The sequence below is a fragment of the Scyliorhinus torazame genome, chromosome 18 (assembly GCF_047496885.1).
Source record: "Scyliorhinus torazame isolate Kashiwa2021f chromosome 18, sScyTor2.1, whole genome shotgun sequence".
In the NCBI taxonomy this organism is placed as follows: Eukaryota; Metazoa; Chordata; class Chondrichthyes; order Carcharhiniformes; family Scyliorhinidae; genus Scyliorhinus; species Scyliorhinus torazame.
The window spans coordinates 85,705,371-85,725,400 of NC_092724.1; the positions used below are offsets into that span (position 1 = coordinate 85,705,371).

General features: G+C 49.5%; 1 protein-coding gene across 1 annotated transcript in view; it reads left to right on the top strand.

Moving 5' to 3' along the window:
* The first annotated feature begins 15,251 nt into the window (after positions 1-15,251).
* fads6 (fatty acid desaturase 6) overlaps positions 15,252-20,030 on the top strand; it is a 1,169,976-nt gene continuing 1,165,197 nt past the window's right edge. The window contains exon 1 of the mRNA XM_072482983.1: positions 15,252-15,431. Coding sequence (XP_072339084.1) covers positions 15,278-15,431 — 154 coding nt within the window. The 5' untranslated portion in view covers positions 15,252-15,277. The remainder of the gene's footprint in view (positions 15,432-20,030) is intronic.

The following is a 20,030-nucleotide window of genomic DNA, read 5'->3' on the forward strand; positions in this document are numbered from 1 at the left end:
CTTTCTTTGTTTTCTCCGGTCCTGGAGCTTCTGGAGTTCTGTAGAAACAAGCATAGTGTCTGTAACTATCTTTGTTTAATATCTTGTATGCTAGTGCGTCTGTCCTGTCGTGCCAATTACTCCCTTTATAATTGGTCACTATGTGTGACTCCCTCATTTTAAATTTCTTTTTCCAAAAACAAATTTTAGGACACGGCACACTTCCCAATAATGAACCAGTGCTGATTTACCATCCAAATGTTCCAGGATGTAAATAGCAGATGGCCGGCAACCTAAAGGTTACCGAAACAAAACAAAACTTTTTGAACGAAAAATGCCAAAATGAGGTGCGTATGGGCCGCACCCATACGACGGGTAAGAGTTGGATGGAGTCCCCGGGTAGGACGGCTACCAATGCCGTGTCTCTCCTACCCGAGCGTAGTTGACCAGAGGGGGGGTTCCCAGGCAGGGCGGGTCTCAAGCCATTTCGCCACTGCCTGAGCAACCGACAAGAACGGGCAAAAAATGTAGTCATCGTGGTGGGGCTGCTGTAGTGGTTCTGTCCTTCGAACCAGAAGGGCAGTTACGAATGGGCGTCTGGTTCCGTAACCAGTCTCTGCAGACAAGCTCTCAGGGGTTTCTGCTGAACTAATGGTGAGTCTCTGTAGGCAAGTCCTCAGAGGTTTCGGCCGAATAGGCGTGGGGCAGTGAGAAAAAATTATCCTGTCGGACATACAACATTTAACAAACTTACAAACAAAATAAAACATTCTGCAGGTTCCATCAGAATACGGAACATCGTAAATCACATTTGGACTGGGGTGTAACTAGCATATGGAGGCAGTGTAGTTTGACCGAAGAAGAGCGGAAGGAGGAGTGAAACAAAAATGAAGTGGCCTTGCTGAGGTGTCCCTGCCAGGAGAAGTGGTGGGTAAGCGCTCACAGTTTGCATGAGGCAGCTGGGACCTTGTAGCTGCTGTGGGTGGTGTTCTCTTTCATATCTGGGGGCTAGTCTAGCTGGTGGGGGTCTCCTGCAATCTCGGGCGAAGTGTCCTGGCTGCCCACAGTTGTAACATGACCCCTGAGGCACATAAGGTGGAGCAGGCTCTCTGGTGCATTGTTCCCTTGGGTGTGTTTCCCTGGGTGGGGGGTCGGGGCTGTTGGTGTCTTCGCTGGTTCGGGGGGCATTTATGGGCTGATTCCGTTGCAGTTTCAGGGGGGATTGACATTCTCGTGCGTAATGTCCTAATTGTCCGCAATTACAACATTCCGGTGGTTTCTGGGGGGGGGCTCGTGCTTCCTTCGTTTACCCATGCGGGGTTCTGGTGCGTTTTAACTGGATGCATGTCTGCCTGCTCTTCCTCGGGTTCCCTAACTGCGGGTTTATCTGCTTCTGTCTGCTGTTCTTCGGGATTTTTAACTGCGGGTTTGCTTTGTACAGACTGCTCCCAGGCGCGGGACAATCTTTTCAAAAAATATATATTTTATTAAAGTTTTCAAACACAATTTTTTCCCTTACAAATCAACAAAAATGGTAACATGATAACTGCTATATAACATTGTTTAACTAACATAGTAAATTAACCAAATAACACTAAGTAATGCTCCCCCCCCCCACCCCTCTCCCCCTCTTAAAAAAAAACACAAACAATTTACCCCCCCCCCCCTCCCCCTGGGTTGCTGCTGCTGGCCATCTATCTTCCCCCTAACGTTCCGCTTGGTAGTAGAGAAACGGTTGCCACCGTCTGGTGAACCCTTGAGCCGATCCTCTCATCGCAAACCTCATCCACTCCAGTTTTATGAACCCTGCCATATCGTTTATCCAGGCCTCCAGTCCGGGGGGTTTCGCTTCCTTCCACATGAGTTAAAATCCTACGCCGGGCTACTAGGGACGCAAAGGCCACAACATCGGCCTCTTTCGCCTCCTGCACTCCCGGCTCATCCGCGACCCCAAATATAGCTAACCCCCAGCCTGGCTTGACCCGGACCTTCACCACCTTCGAGATCACTCCCCTCACTCCCCTCCAATACCCCTCCAGTACCGGACATGACCAAAACATATGTGTGTGGTTTGCCGGGCTCTCCCCGCATCTCCCACACTTGTCCTCCACTCCGAAGAACCTGCTCAACCTCGCTCCCGTTATGTGTGCTCTATGTAGCACCTTGAATTGAATCAGGCTAAGCCTGGCGCACGAGGAAGAGGAATTTACCCTGCTTAGGGCAGCAGCCCACAAACCCTCCTCAATCTCCTCCCCGAGCTCTTCTTCCCATTTTCCCTTCAGTTCGTCCACCAGCGCCTCCCCCTCTTCTCTCATCTCCCGGTATATCTCGGACACTTTGCCCTCCCCGACCCACACCCCCGAAAGCACCCTGTCCTGGATCCCTTGTGTCGGGAGCAGCGGAAATTCCCTCACCTGTTGTCTTGTGAACGCTCTCACTTGCATATACCTAAAGGAATTTCCCAGGGGCAACTCATACTTTTCCTCAAGCGCTCCCAAACTCACAAACGTCCCATCTATAAATAAATCCCCCACTCTCCTGATTCCTGCCCGGTGCCAGTTCTGGAATCCTCCGTCCAGCCTCCCTGGGGCAAACCTATAGTTGTTCCTGATCGGGGACCACACCGAGGCTCCCAGCACACCCTTCTGTCACCTCCATTGCCCCCAGATACTGAATGTTGCCGCCACCACTGGGTTCGTGGTAAACTTTTTCGGGGAGAGCGGTCATGGCGCCGTCACCAGCGCCTGCAAGCTCGTCCCTTTGCAGGACTTCATCTCCAACCTTTTCCATGCCGCTCCCTCTCCCTCTATCATCCATTTACGAATCATCGCCACGTTGGCGGCCCAGTAGTAGTCGCCCAAATTCGGCAACGCCAGTCCCCCTCTGTCTCTACTACGTTGTAGGGACCCCCTCCTTACCCTCGGGGCCTTCCCTGCCCACACGAAGCTCGTGATACTCCTATCTATTTTTTTAAAGAAGGCCTTAGTAATCAGTGTAGGGAGACATTGGAACACAAATAGGAACCTCGGGAGGACCACCATCTTAATTGCCTGCACTCTGCCCGCCAGTGACAGCGGCTGAATAGAACATAGAACATAGAACAATACAGCGCAGTACAGGCCCTTCGGCCCACGATGTTGCACCGAAACAAAAGCCATCTAACGTACACTATGCCATTATCATCCATATGTTTATCCAATAAACTTTTAAATGCCCTCAATGTTGGCGAGTTCACTACTGTAGCAGGTAGGGCATTCCATGGCCTCACTACTCTTTGCGTAAAGAACCTACCTCTGACCTCTGTCCTATATCTATTACCCCTCAGTTTAAAGTTATGTCCCCTCGTGCCAGCCATTTCCATCCGCGGGAGAAGGCTCTCACTGTCCACCCTATCCAACCCCCTGATCATTTTGTATGCCTCTATTAAGTCTCCTCTTAACCTTCTTCTCTCCAACGAAAACAACCTCAAGTCCATCAGCCTTTCCTCATAAGATTTTCCCTCCATACCAGGCAACATCCTGGTAAATCTCCTCTGCACCCGCTCCAAAGCCTCCACATCCTTCCTGTAATGCGGTGACCAGAACTGTACGCAATACTCCAAATGCGGCCGTACCAGAGTTCTGTACAGCTGCAACGTGACCTCCCGACTCCGGAACTCAATCCCTCTACCAATAAAGGCCAACACTCCATAGGCCTTCTTCACAACCCTATCAACCTGGGTGGCAACTTTCAGGGATCTATGTACATGGACACCTAGATCCCTCTGCTCACTTTGCTGAAATCCATATACACCACATCAACTGCTCTACCCTCATCTACCTGTTCAGTCACCTTCTCAAATAACTCAATAAGGTTTGTGAGGCATGACCTACCCTTCACAAAGCCATGCTGACTATCCCTGATCATATTATTCCTATCTAGATGATTATAAATCTTGTCTCTTATAATCCCCTCCAAGACTTTACCCACTACAGACGTGAGGCTCACCGGTCTATAGTTGCCGGGGTTGTCTCTGCTCCCCTTTTTGAACAAAGGGACCACATTTGCTGTCCTCCAGTCCTCTGGCACTATTCCTGTAGCCAATGATGACATAAAAATCAAAGCCAAAGGTCCAGCAATCTCTTCCCTGGCCTCCCAGAGAATCCTAGGATAAATCCCATCAGGTCCCGGGGACTTATCTATTTTCAGCCTATCCAGAATTGCCAACACCTCTTCCCTACGTACCTCAATGCCATCTATTCTATTAGCCTGGGGCTCAGCATTCTCCTCCACAACATTATCTTTTTCCTGAGTGAATACTGACAAAAAATATTCATTTAGTATCTCGCCTATCTCTTCAGACTCCACACACAATTTCCCATCCCTGTCCTTGACTGGTCCTACTCTTTCCCGAGTCATTCGCTTATTCCTGACATACCTATAGAAAGCTTTTGGGTTTTCCTTGATCCTTCCTGCCAAATACTTCTCATGTCCCCTCCTTGCTCGTCTTAGCTCTCTCTTTAGATCCTTCCTCGCTACCTTGTAACTCTCCATCGCCCCAACCGAAACTTCACACCTCATCTTCACATAGGCCTCCTTCTTCCTCTTAACAAGAGATTCCACTTCCTTGGTAAACCACGGTTCCCTCGCTCGACGCCTTCCTCCCTGCCTGACCGGTACATACTTATCAAGAACACGCAGTAGCTGATCCTTGAACAAGCCCCACTTGTCCAGTGTGCCCAACACTTGCAGCCTACTTCTCCACCTTATCCCCCCCAAGTCACGTCTAATGGCATCATAATTGCCCTTCCCCCAGCTATAACTCTTGCCCTGCGGTGTATACTTATCCCTTTCCATCATTAACGTAAACGTCACCGAATTGTGGTCACTGTCCCCAAAGTGCTCTCCTACCTCCAAATCCAACACCTGGCCTGGTTCATTACCCAAAACCAAATCCAACGTGGCCTCACCTCTTGTTGGCCTGTCAACATATTGTTTCAGGAAACCCTCCTGCACGCACTGTACAAAAAAACGACCCATCTATTGTACTCGAACTATATCTTTTCCAGTCAATATTTGGAAAGTTAAAGTCTCCCATAATAACTACCCTATTACTTTCGCTCTTATCCAGAATCATCTTCGCCATCCTTTCCTCAACATCCCTAGAACTATTAGGAGGCCTATAAAAAACTCCCAACAGGGTGACCTCTCCTTTCCTGTTTCTAACTTCAGCCCATACTACCTCGGAAGAAGAGTCCCCATCTAGCATTCTCTCCGCCACCGTAATACTGCTCTTGACTAGCAGCGCCACACCTCCCCCTCTTTTGCCTCCTTCTCTGAGCTTACTAAAACACCTAAACCCCGGAAACTGCAACATCCATTCCTGTCCCTGCTCTATCCATGTCTCCGAAATGGCCACAACATCGAAGTCCCAGGTACCAACCCATGCTGCCAGTTCCCCTACCTTGTTTCGTATACTCCTGGCATTGAAGTAGACACACTTCAAACCACCTACCTGAACACTGGCCCCCTCCTGCGACGTCAAATCTGTGCTCCTGACCTCTCTACTCTCATTCTCCCTTACCCTAAAACTACAATCCAGGTTCCCATGCCCCTGCTGCATTAGTTTAAACCCCCCCAAAGAGCACTAACAAATCTCCCCCCCCAGGATATTTGTGCCCCTCAGGTTCAGATGTAGACCATCCTGTCTGTAGAGGTCCCACCTTCCCCAGAAAGAGCCCCAGTTATCCAGAAATCTGAATCCCTCCTGCCTGCACCATCCCTGTAGCCACGTGTTTAAATGCTCTCTCTCCCTATTCCTCATCTCACTATCACGTGGCACGGGCAACAACCCAGAGATAACAACTCTGTTTGTTCTAGTTCTGAGCTTCCATCCTAGCTCCCTGAAAGCCTGCCTGACATCCTTGTCCCCTTTCCTACCTATGTCGTTAGTGCCAATGTGGACCACGACTTGGGGCTGCTCCCCCTCCCCCTAAGGACTCGGAAAACACGATCCGAGACATCACGTACCCTTGCACCTGGGAGGCAACATACCAAACGTGAGTCTCTCACGCTCCCACAAAATCTCCTATCTGTGCCCCTGACTATAGAGTCCCCAATTACTAATGCTCTGCTCCTCTCCCCCCTTCCCTTCTGAGCAACAGGGACAGACTCCGTGCCAGAGGCCCGTACCCCATGGCTTACCCCTGGTAAGTCGTCCCCCCCACAAGTATCCAAAGCGGTATACTTGTTTCTCAGGGGAACGACCGCAGGGGATCCCTGCACTGACTGCTTTTTCCCAGTCCCTCTTACAGTTACCCACCTATCTCCAATCTTTGGTGTAACTAATTCCCTGAAGCTGCTATCTATGACCCCTTCTGCCTCCCGAATGATCCGAAGTTCTTCCAACTCCAGCTCCAGTTCCCTAACTCGGTCTTGGAGGAGCTGGAGATGGCAGCACTTCCTGCAGGTAAAATCAGCAGGGACACTAACTGCATCCCTCACCTCAAACATCCTGCAGGAGGAACATTGCACTCCCTTCCCTGCCATTCCTCTAACTTTCTACCAAGATCTGGCTAACAACTAAATTAAATTTTTTATAAAAAATAATAATAATATAATAAAATATGATACTTACCTCAGACCAATGGGTTTTATTATTAGGTTAGAGGAGGAGGGCGGGTGGGAGACACTACACGTGTAGTGTCTCGGGTTTCCTCTCCACCAGAATTTATTGGTGAGGGTCTTCCCAGACGTCCGCGGGTCGACTTCCTGTTCCCGCCTAAAACACTAATTTAAAAAAAGAAAAATTCTCAGCTCCTGCTGAAATTGACTAACCAGCCAGCTCCACTCCCGCCGAAATCGACTGGCCTGCCCCTGCAAAGACAAGTGCTTTTAAAGGACAGACTTACCTCCCAGCAGCCACTTCCGCACTGCTCCCGCTGAAACTGACTCACCAGCTGTTCTCCCGCCGAAATCGATTGGCCTGCCCCTGCAAAGGCAAGTGCTTTTAAAGGTTGACTTACCTCCCAGCAGCCACTTCCGCACTGCTCCCGCTGAAACTGACTCACCAGCTGTTCTCACGCCGAAATCGATTGGCCTGCCCCTGCAAAGACAAGTGCTTTTAAAGGGCAGACTTACCTCCCAGCAGCCACTTCCGCACTGCTCCCGCTGAAACTGACTCACCAGCTGTTCTCCCGCCGAAATCGACTGGCCTGCCCCTGCAAAGACAAGTGCTTTTAAAGGTTGACTTACCTCCCAGCAGCCACTTCCGCACTGCTCCCGCTGAAACTGACTCACCAGCTGTTCTCACGCCGAAATCGATTGGCCTGCCCCTGCAAAGACAAGTGCTTTTAAAGGGCAGACTTACCTCCCAGCAGCCACTTCCGCACTGCTCCCGCTGAAACTGACTCACCAGCTGTTCTCCCGCCGAAATCGACTGGCCTGCCCCTGCAAAAACAAGTGCTTTTAAAGGACAGACTTACCTGTCCCACCTTTTGAAATCCTCTTCCATTTGTTCCACCAGTCGTGTCAGATTGAGTCTGTGTAAGGGTCCCCAGCTCCTGGCTATCTGAATCCCCAGGTATCGGAAGTTTCTTTCCACTCTCCTTAGCGGTAGGCCATCTATCCCTCTACTCTGGTCCCCAGGGTGTATCACAAAAAGCTCACTCTTTCCCATGTTAAGCCTATATCCCGAGAAATCTCCAAACTCCCTCAATATCTGCATGACCTCTGTCATCCCCCCCACGAGGTCCGTCACATACAGCAGGTCATCCGCGTAGAGTGAGACTCGGTGTTCCTCTCCCCCTCTAATCACCCCTCTCCATTTTCTGGAGTCTCTCAGCGCTATGGCCAGTGGTTCAATTGCCAGCACGAACAGTAATGGGGACAACGGGCATCCCTGTCTTGTTCCCCTGTGTAGTTGAAAATACTCCGACCTTTGCCTACCTGTGACCACACTTGCGGTTGGGGCCCCATAGAGGAGTTTAACCCAGCTGACAAACCCGTCCCCAAACCCGAACCTCCTCAGCACCTCCCATAGATACTCCCACTCCACCCTATCAAATGCCTTCTCTGCATCCATTGCCGCCACTATCTCTGCCTCCCCCTCTGCTGGGGGCATCATTATCACCCCTAATAGCACGTTGACATTTAGTTGTCTCCCCTTTATGAACCCTGTCTGGTCTTCGTGCACCACCCCCGGGACATAATCCTCTATCCTCGTTGCCAGCACCTTTGCTAGCAACCTGGCGTCCACATTTAGCAGTGAGATAGGCCTATAGGACCCGCACTGCAGCGGATCTTTATCCCGCTTCAAAATTAGCGATATCGTCGCCTCCGACATTGTCGGGGGTAGGGTCCCCCCTTCTCTGGCCTCGTTAAAGGTCCTTACCAGCAGCGGGGCCAACAAGTCCACATATTTTCTATAGAATTCCACCGGGAACCCATCTGGTCCCGGGGCCTTCCCTGCCTGCATGTTCCCCAGCCCCTTGGTAACCTCGTCCAATTGGCGCCCCCAGGCCTTCCACCTCCTGCTCCTCCACCCTCGGGAACCTTAATTGGTCCAAAAACTGCCGCATCCCCTCTTTTCCCTCCAGGGGTTGGGACCTATATAGTCTCTCGTAAAAGGTCTTAAACACCTCGTTTATCTTCCCTGCTCTCCGTACCGTGGCTCCCATTTCATCCCTAATTCTCCCTATCTCCCTCGCCGCTGTCCTCTTTCGCAGCTGGTGGGCCAACAGGTGACTCGCCTTTTCCCCATATTCATATCTCATCCCCTGTGCCTTCCTCCACTGTGCCTCTGCCTTCCCTGTGGTCAACAGGTCGAACTCCGTCGGGAGTCGTCGCCTCTCCCTGTATAGTCCTTCATCCGGGGCCTCTGCATATTTTTTATCTACCCTCAAAATCTCCCCCAGTAGTCTTTCCTTTTCCTTGGCCTCTGTTTTCCCCTTGTGGGCCCTGATGGAGATCAGCTCCCCTCTGACCACCGCCTTTAGTGCTTCCCATACTACTCCCACTCGGACCTCCCCGTCGTCATTGGCCTCCAGGTACCTTTCGATACATCCCCGTACCCTTCCGCAGACTCCCTCATCTGCCAGTAATCCCACATCCAGTCGCCAGAGTGAATGCTGCTCCCTCTCCTCTCCTAATTCCAGGTCCACCCAGTGTGGGGCATGATCTGAAACAGCTATAGCTGACTACTCAGTTCCTGCCACCCTCGAAATCAGTGACCTTCCCAAAACAAAGAAATTTATCCGGGAGTACACCTTGCGAACATGGGAGAAGAAGGAGAACTCTTTGGCCATCGGCCTAACAAATCGCCATGGATCCACTCCCCCCATTTGGCCCATAAACCCCCTAAGCACCTTGGCCGCTGCTGGCCTTCTTCCGGTCCTAGATCTAGATCTATCTAACGCTGGGTCCAGCACGGTGTTGAAGCCCCCCCCCCCATTATCAGGTTTCCTACCTCCAGGTCCGGGATACGTCCCAGCATCCGCTTCATAAGTCCCACATCCCAATTCGGGGCATATACATTAACCAACATGACCTCCATTCCCTGCAGTCTGCCACTCACCATCACATATCTGCCACCACTGTCTGCTAGCCTCGAATGACTCCCGTTTCCCCACCAGTATGGCCACCCCTCTATTTTTTGTATCAGCCCTGAGTGGAACACCTGTCCCGCCCATCCTTTCCTTAACCTAACCTGGTCCGCCACCTTCAGGTGCGTCTCCTGAAGCATGGCCACGTCTGCCTTCAGTCCTTTTAAGTGCGCGAACACTCGGGCCCTCTTAATCGGCCCATTTAGGCCTCTCACGTTCCACGTGATCAGCCAAACTGGGGGGCTGCCTGCCCTCCTCCCCTGTTGACTAGCCATCACCCTCTCTGGGCCAGTCCCACGTCCCGGTTCCGCGCACCCACCCGTTTCCCAGGCGGCGCATTCCCGCCCCGACCACCTTTTCTTTTACCAGTTCCTTTTCAATCTCTGCAGCAGCAACCCAGTTATTTCCCCCCCCCCCTAGATCCCCATCTAGCGTGGTTACTCCCCCCATATTGCTTCCGAAAGTCAGCTGACTTCAACTGACCCCGGCTTCTCCCGCTCTCTCCTTGACCCCCCCGTGTGAGGAACTCCCATCCTCCTTGCGCCTATCTTCCCGCCACATGTCTCTGGCGCGGGAAAAGAAAAAGACACCCCGCGCTTTCTAGAGCCGTCCCGCCCCTCGTGGTGCAGCTCCCTCTGCCGCCCCACTCCCATTCCCCATCCCCCGCCTATATCTCTTCTTCCCCCCCACCGGCGCCCACATTTCTCAGTGTCCCCCCCTCCCCAATTTACATCTCTATATACATCAGCATTGTCGTTTCTCCTCCAACATCAGTCCCTCAGTTCCGATCCAATTTCTCATCTTTAATAAAGGTCCATGCTTCTTCCGCCTTTTCGAAGTAGTGATGCCTCTCCTGGTGCGTGACCCACAGTCGCGCTGGCTGCAACATCCCGAACTTCACCTTCTTCTTGTGTAGCACCTCCTTGGCTCGATTAAAACTCGCTCTCCTTCTCGCCACCTCCGCACTCCAATCCTGGTACACCCGTACCACCGCATTCTCCCATCTACTACTTCGTACCTTTTTGGCCCATCTCAGAACCACCTCCCTGTCATTGAAGCGATGAAATCGCACGATCATCGCCCTAGGTGGTTCTCCCGCCTTTGGTCTCCTCACAGGGACCCGATGGGCCCCTTCCACTTCCAAGCGGCCCGAGGGGGCCTCAGCTCCCATTAGCGAGCGTAGCATCATGCTCACGTAAGCCCCGCCGTCCGCTCCTTCCACTCCCTCGGGGAGACCCAGGATCCGGAGGTTCTTTCTCCGTGATCTGTTTTCTAGGACTTCAATCCTTTCAATGCACTTTTTGTGGAGCGCCTCGTGTGTCTGCACTTTGACCGCCAGGCCCAGGATCTTGTCCTCGTTGTCCGTCACCTTCTGCTCCACCACACGGAGCTCCATCTCCTGGGTCTTTTGTGCCTCCTTAAGCCCCTCAATTGCCTGTAGCATCGGGGCCAGCACCTCCTTCTTAAGCAGCTCCACACACCGTCTCAAAAATTCATCTTGGTCCGGCCCCCATGTCGCCTGGGCTCCCTCCGCCGCCACCTTGCTCCTTTTTTCCTTCTGCCCCTGTCCTCGAGGATTCTCTGAGATCTGGCCGCCGCCGCCGATATTTTTCTTTTTCGCTGCGGGGGGGGGGGGGACTCCCTGTTGCCTCACCCCACACCGGGTTTCGACCCGAAAAAATTCCCCGTTGGGGCTCTTAAAAGAGCCCGAAGGTGTGTTCGAGCTGGAGCCGCCGAAATGTGCGGCTTAGCTGGTCATTGCCGCAACCGGAAGTGGGGACAATCTTTTTAAAACCCATTTCTCATTGTGGGCTTCCTCTGAGGGGTCATAATTCGTACAGGCTTTTTGTCCTGCCTCTGTGGCATGGGAGATAAGGGTGCGGGTCCATTTGGCCATACCGTCTTGGGACAAATGGGCACGTTTTAAATTACCGAAAATTGCTGTGAAATGAATCCACAGGCGTCCAGCAAACGCTGTGAGGTGCTCGGATTTATTTTGCCTACATTTCTTGAGGCCATCTACGGGGTCACCCCGGTTATACCCGATCGCATCCAGGATTGCGGTATGCATTTCTGCAAGGGTGCCTCCTCCTACATTCTGTGGGTCGGGAAGGGCTGCTATTACCGACGGATCTAAACTTAAAACTGAGCTTTACATGCTCACGCTCATCCAGGCCGTACATGGGTGCCTGATGTCTAACTGTGGCAAAGAAATGGTGGGGGTCTGAGGTGGGGAGGAACGGTGTGATCTTCTCGCACGCGTCCCGTAATTGGGTCACTGTTAAGGGGGTGGAATACAGATATTCCGCATCGTCCGGTGTGGCTGTGCGGTGGGTGGTTACAGGGTTCATTGGAGCTTGAAGTATCTGCTGTGTGGGGGGTTGGGGCACTTTTCTCTTTTGTGGCTTTCCCTGCGCACATGTTCTCTGAACATATCTCTGCGCTGTTTCGTTTAACTCTTCCCAATCAAGGCCGTCTTCCTGATCTAACTTTTCCCCAAAGGTTTCCTGAAAACTTTTTGAACAGAAAGCAATGATTGCAGCTCTGCAATCTGCTTCCGGCACTTTGCGTGGTCTAAGGTGCTTTGTCTTTGTTCTGTGGTGGCAGCATGGAGTGTTCTTAATGCTGCCTTGAGGTCACTACACTGTTTCTGTAATGTCTCTACCTGTTTTTCTGTCTCCTATCGTACCAGGACTGCACGTTGAGTGTCCTGATAGGCCTTTTCGTATTGAGACTGGAAGCTGCTTAAATGCGCCAGACAAGACTGGTGAGCCCGTTTGGCGTCATCCACCTCTCCATCTTTTGCAGCCAATTTCCTCCTCAATTCCATATTCTCTCTTTCTACTTCACTTACGTCGACCTTACTCATCCGATGTATGCCCTCAACTTCTTTGCGTCTTAACAACCTCCTCTGTGCCTCGCAATTGTGCCAAGCAGGACATGATTGCCATCGGCTTGCGAGCTTTCCCCAAGCTCTTTTTGTGGATCTCGCTCAGGTTCTCCCACCAAATATGTCCTATACTCCCGGGACCTGATTCCTCATTATCACAGAAATCATTCCAAAGGGGCCATCCTTTCCCTTTGAGATATTTCCTGATTTCTTCCACCCAAATGGGACATTGTCCCACTCTACTGCTGCTCGTCGCTGCGACCGCAAATTCCTCAGGGTTCATGAGGCGCTGCATTGCCTGCATTGCCATCTTGCCTATCTGAATGCCTCTTCTTTAAAATTTGGAACAGGGGGGCTAAGGCGGTGTCGTAGATGCGGGTACGGCTTTCGCTACTTTCCGATATATAAACTTCCGACAGTTTTGAAGCAACAAAAATCTATCAGTTTTACCTTATAGCCCTGTTAGTTACGCATGCATGCACACACTTCCGAATTATGGGTATTGATCAGAACCGCTTGAACACTTGTGGTTTTCTGTTTCCAATTGGGTTTCTAATTCAAACTCTTGGGTTCTCCCGGAGTGGTTTTCCACCTCTTGATCGGGTCCCGTCAGGATGTCGCCAAATGTTGCTGCTAACTTTAGCCTTAGTTTAATTGCTCTGTTCTATCACCTTTGCTCTTGAGTCGCCAGGTATCTTTCTGATACCGCCACATGGTTCAAGTCCGAGTAATGATCAATAATCCAACCAACTTCGAATCCCACAGACTCAGAACCCGAACAAAAGGCCATTTGTTCCCCTGACCTGGTGGGCCAGTCCGAAGTTAAGTACGGGCCTGTTAGTTGTAGAAGTAACTTAGACGTAGAATTTGTGCATGAGTAGCGATTATTGTGTGTAATAAATGTGCTTTGATTTAAATCTTACTAATCAGTGTATTGAGTTATTGGTCATTACTCGAACTTGAACCTTGTGGCGGTATCATAAAGATACCTGGCGACTCAAGAGCAAAGGTTATAAAACAGAGCCAAGTGAACCAACCAAAAGTTAGCAACAGTATACTGGCCCGGCATCAATGAGGACATCGCCAACACAGTGCTCAACGGCCCCACCTGTCAGCGGTTCCAGCCGGCCCAACCACGTGAGACCCTACAGCCCCATGAGTTAGTCCAAGGATGACATCGGCCTGTTCCACGCGCTGGGCAGGGACTATGTTCTGATTGTAGACTATTTTTCAAACTACCCGGATGTGGTACGTTTGCACGACATCACATCGTCTGCAGTCATCCGTGCCTGTAAGGACACCTTTGCTCGTCACAGCATCCCACTCACTGTGATGTCGGACAATGGCCCCTGCTTCGCAAGCCAGGAATGGCCCAACTTTGCCAGGAGGTACAACTTTGTGCATGTGACATCCAGTCCCCTGTACCCCCAATCCAATGGCAAAGCGGAGAAGGGCATCCACATAGTCAAACGGCTCCTCTGCAAGGCTGCCGATGCGGGATCCGAATTCTACCTCGCCTTGCTGGCCTATCGCTCAGCCCCACTGTCCACTGGCCTGTCGCCAGCCCAGTTGCTCATGGGTCTCACCCTGAGGACTACGGTGCCGTCCATTCATGTCACAGACCTCGACCACGTTCCGGTCCTTCAGCGGATGCAACTGTCTCGTGCACAGCACAAGGCGGCTCATGACTCCCGTGCAGCTGATCTCCCTGCTCTGGCTCTAGATGACAACGTCCGCATCCATATTCCGGATGGTGGCTGGTCTGCAACTGCTGTGGTTCTTCGGCAGGTGGCTCCCCACTCGTTCCTGGTTCATCTACCGGATGGTTCCATTCTGCGCCGTAATCGACGTGCCCTTCGTCTCGTTCCGCGCTCGCTACGTGATCCTCCACCATTGCCATGCCCTCCTGTTGTCCCTGACCTGGACTATGCGGAGATTCCGGTTACTCTGCATCCTCCTCACTCTGACGCAGTCCAGCCTGTTCCTCAGCCGGCGGCTCCCGACCCACCCTTGAGGCGGTCAACCAGAATTCGTCGACCACCTCAGAGACTTAATTTGTGAACTTTGTGCACGAAAGGACTCTCTGGTCTGTTCTGTTCTTCCGTTTAATCGTTCAAGTGGTTTGTATATAGTGTTCATCTTGTTATTTGTGTGACACACTGTTTTTGCTGCACCAGGCACCTTCCCATGTAAATAGCTTAGTTTTATGTACATAGTCCTGTAAATATTTCGCACACACGTAGTCAGGAACATTCACCACACACTATTTATTGTCACGCAGGCACATTTTTTTATATAAAAAGGGAGGATGTCATAATATACACCAGTATATCATGGTGCAGACACACACTGATGGACACACAGTGGGACCAATCAACATACACAACACCGCAGCCAATCACCAGTGAGAGCACACGCACTATAAAGACAGGGGACAGGAGAGTTCCTGCTCATTCAAGTAGCAGCTAGCTAGGAGGACAGAGCTCACAGCCTGCAACACAGACATTCACCATGTGCTGAGTGCATCAACTGGTTAGGACAGGGCAAAGGTCTTTAGTTAAAGTTAGTATCGTATTTACCCACAGTTCAAGTATGTTTAAATAGTTAACCTTTCAATAAAATAGTGTTGCACTACTTCAAGTGTTGGTGACCTGTATGTGATCCAGAACAGCCAACACATCAGTTCTCACCTCCACCCTCTCACCTTTCCCCTTCCATCGCTCCCTCCCTCTCTCTTTCTCTCTCTCCCTCCCTCTCTCCGCCCTCTGCCCCTCCTCTTCCTGTTCTGCTGTGTTGCAAAGTTTGGAACTTGCTTTGAGCAGTAGAGATGGCGTTTCCTGGAGAGAAGCTGACCGAGGGGGAGAGGCACATGCAGGAGTTGGCAGTCCTCGTTCAGAAAACTACCCATGGCTGCAGCTGGTGGGAGAGGCACGGGGTAGATTGGGCCTGTCTCATACTGGCACTGAGCACCACCCCAGCAGGTCAGTGGCTACAGCCCTCAGAGTGACTGCTACTCTGCCTGTCTCTCAGCTTCTGTCTCAATATGTGAGGGAGGGAGGGAAGTTCAGGGAGTGAGTGAAGCGCATCTTTGTACGTGTATGTGTGTGTCTCTCTCTCTCTGTGCATTTCTGTATGTGTCTGTGAGTCTCTGCATGTCTCCCTTTTTGTCATATACATCTGTGTATGTTTCTGTGTCTCTGCATGCCTCCGTATATCTTTGCATGTCTGTGTTTCTGTGTCAGTGTCTCTCTGTGTCTATGCACTGTGTATGTGCTGTATTCATGTGCGTCTGTGTATGTGCCTCTCTCTGTGTCTGCAAATGCATCTGTGTGTCAGAGTGTCTATGTACATGTTGTGTAGGTGTCTGCATCTATGTGCGTTTGTGTGTGTGTTTCTGCCCATCTCTCCGTGTCTGCTTGTGTGTGTGTCTGCATGTTTGTTACTTTACTGAATATCTTCTTCTTGTCTGTGTCTATGTTTGTGTATCCATGTCTTTCTATATGTGTGGCTATATTTGTATGTTTGTGTGTGTCTGGTATCTACCCATGTATGTGTGTTTGTGTGTCTCAATGTGTTTGTCTCTCTCCATGATGTGTCTGTTTGAATGTTTGACTCTGTGTTTGTGCCATGATGTTTGTCTCAGTGTGTGTCTCGATATACGTATGTGTGCATGTCTTGGCAGCCATCTCTGTGTGTGGCTCTCTGTATGTGTGTTTGTGTGTGAATCATAGAATTTACAGGGCAGAAGGAGACCATTCAGCCCATTGAGTCTGCACCGGCCCTACTTAACCCCACACCTCCACTCTATCCCCGTAACCCAGTAACCCCAGCTAATGTTTTAGACACTAAGGGGCAATTCAGCAAGGCCAATCCACCTAACCTGTACATCTTTGGACTGTGGGAGGAAACCGGAGCACCCGGAGGAAACCCACGCAGACACTGGGAGAAAGTGCAAACTCCACACAGTCGGCCGAGGCCGGAATTGAACCCGGGACCCTGGAACTGTGAAGCAGCAGTGCTAAACACGGTGCCACAATGCCAGTGTGTTTGTGTTTTTCTGTGTGTGTCAGTGTAGACTGCAATTGGAGAGCAGTCATTTAGCCATTACGCTGCCCCATAGTTTAAACCTACAGAAACTGACACAGGAAGATTGGACGCGGAGGGGAATGTCACAGGGAGGCTCTCGCTCTTAACTTGCAATGTTTGGACAGGGATTTTGTCATTGCAAAATCAGATCAGAGGAGGATTTTATTGAAGTTAGAGTTCAGTAACATTGAGGCCGGACAGTCCAAGCTACAAGGTCAATGAGAATTTGGTACTTTGTTACAGAACAATGAGTGACTGCAAATATTCCCATGGTTAATAAATTAGTAACAAAACATTTCCTTTAGCTCCTGATCACAGCTGGACAGCCCAGAGTATTCCTTCTGGAGGGAGAGGCCAGCTAGGTGGCCAAGAGGAGGATATGACCAGCAACTTGTAAATTATGACTTGCGGATTATGTCCCCCTAGTCTGCCTCACCTTTCAGTAACACTTTCCAAATTTCCCAATATATAGTATTGACCTAACACTTTCCCAATCTTGTATTCTCCATTGCCTTATGAACAAAGAACTTTGATATTGTTAAAGGAGGATATATTGTGGCATTTGCCTTTATACCTCTTACCCTGATTATAATGCGCCTTATCAATACCAGATTGGCCCAGATCACCTTGGAGCTCCAAATGCCAAAGCCAAAACTTGAACCAAAGCAGAAGACCAACCGAAAACAAATCTACAAACCATCATGTCTGATAATCCAACCTTCTGCTCCCCCTACTGCACCGTCCTCCAGCAATGGGGCTCAGCAAATCAATACTACTCAATCCAAACCGATCAACAAAGACAAGAGACCCTCTATACTCTGCAAAAGCTGTAACAATTATTGCTTGAGCATCGCGACCCCTTATGCGGAGAATTGATATACCAATTCCTATACCCACGCTGGACCGAGGACTGGACCTCTTGCCTCACCTTGATGACCAAGCCAACTGATGATCATCTAAATTTCAACTTCTATACACACCACCTGGAAAATTTGGATAAAGACCCTGGACATAGAGACACGTTAACCGTTTGCAGATCTAACAATGGCTCCTTCACGTGCAATAAAGCGCAGTTCCATGTTGGAGTAACTAAAGGAGAAACTTTTCATTCCTATACTTTCCCTTACATCCCAGAGCGACCAGAAGAAACCCTTTTGCAAGGATTTATGAGCAAGGACTTCCTGAAAGCCCATACCTGCCATTGTAATCTAACCACAGGAGTGCCTATCTTTGCCCACAATCATCCCGTGAAGCAAAGGCACCTTCCACAATTCCAGTGTGTAACCTGTTCCAACCAGAATATTTACTGGAAGTACTCTCCCATTTGTCTGCATTGTTTGATTCAAGCATGGGAATTTAATATGGAAATAGAAATTTGTTTTAACTATGACCCAAGGTCCTGTGACCCAATAATCTCAGATCCCCAAGCACCTGACAACTATGAAGCCGACTCTAGGCTGGCAGAAAAGATAATCCTGAAATTAACGTCTTATAAAATAGCACTTCAAATAGGATGTACCCCCCGAACAAGCCCTCAAAATACTGACCATGGAAAACGAAACAGGTCAGAAAATCCCATTCAATCCAATATGTACACTCTGGGCAGGAGGATATGCCGACTGCCTCCAAACCAGGCATATATACCCAAATACCATTACACCAGCAGAACTCCTACAGCCAAACACCTTCCGTATGATCTACCCAGATGTTGGTAGATGGATGGTCTGCCTGGAAAGGATAGCGTCCATTAGAGAACAAGAAGACGTCCATAAAGTAATAATACAAGCTGATACCCAAAACTTCCAAGGAATATTTTCAGTCCTTTCAGAATGGGAAAATATCCTCTATGCCAAGAACGCCCGAGATGAGAACAGATTAATTGATTAATTTAAGAAAGGATTCAAGGAATTCTCCCTCTGTCATGGATGGGGACTCAACCAAACCCCATGCCTATGAGCACACGGAAGCTAAATTTTCCAACCTTACGCTGAAAATGGTCTGTGATGAAGTAAGTAACGAAATTGGATTTGGTCCATGGCAATTGGATGCCCAAAAAATACACCAAATGGAAATAGCCAAATTAACCATGTATGGTCATTCTCCACTCCATGTGAGTACCTACCAAACCTTCCTGAATGACCCCAGGTCATCAAACTAGACTTTTGCTGATTGGGTAAAAAACAAAGAAAACCTGCTGCCCGGAACTGGCCGAATGGATTTAGAGCGCTGCAGAAAGCAGCACTAAGATAGGCAAGTAGTGATGTCCACCAGAGATAGGATAGATGGGACTTACCCCACCTAGGCACTAACTCTAACTGACTAAACCTGCCTTATCTTTCCAGATTGGTCAACCCGGCTATGTCTCCATATACTTGGAGGATACTCAGCCTATGGAGAAAGATCACGCTCATTACTCTTGTATAATCTACGATTTTAATTCTAATTAGCATCAGAAAACCTTAGGAATAGCCTGCCTTATAACAAGAAACTATAACATTATTATTGAATGCATTAACCTTAGATTACTGTACCTTCGAAACAGAAATCGATTTCCTGAACAAAATACCCACAGTCCATATCTTGCTGAAAGGAAACTGCCCGTAACACTAATCCCAGAATCACACTCAACATGAGGACAAATTACAAAGCAAAACTCCTCTTGGGATTCTGTTGTTATCTCCTCTTATTATGGACCCTCAAAAGATGGACTGAGCCGCCTATTTGGAAATCAGAAGCATATATCATGGGAAAAACACCCATGGAGGACTGGTAGCAGAATTAACCCTTTTCCAAACAATTAGAAGGAAAAGAGGAATGCAACAAAGATGGACATTCATTCAATATGAACCATGACCATAAAAAGCGAAACTCAAGGACATTCATCAAGAAAACTATCCGAAGAAGATATTAGCCACCAGACTTATTTCGCTCAAGAGGAGGATGCGGCGGTATCCACCTATATCAAAGGCTGATCAGAACTGATTTTATATTAAATCATATATTCACTCTATATTAAAAGCTGATCAGAGTTGACGTTATATTAAATCATGTAATTAACCCTATATTAAAAACTGATGACTGATGAAGTAATTTATCTCTTGTAAACCATTACTTATCGCAATAATGTTTTTCAACAGATATTACAGACATTATCTTTGTAAGAGTCCAGATGCAGTGAATTCATTAGGTTTTGTGGCCTTGTCTGGGAATAAGCTCTGCCAACTAAGGGAGGATATCACTTGTCTAGTGGCCTTGCCATTATGGGGGCTACTGCTTGGCAAGAGACCTTGCCAAGAAGGGAGGCTGGTGTTTTTCTGGAGATAGCTACTGGAGGTATCAACCTTGTATCTTTAGGAACAAGTGCCCTGCTGGACCTCCCTAGAAACCAAGGTCTTGCTGACCAAGAGAGAGACTGTTCTTTGTCTCGAAATAACTGGGGAGCCAATCTATCTTTCAGAAGCTGATGCTCTGTAAAAGACTCCCTAGAACTCCCT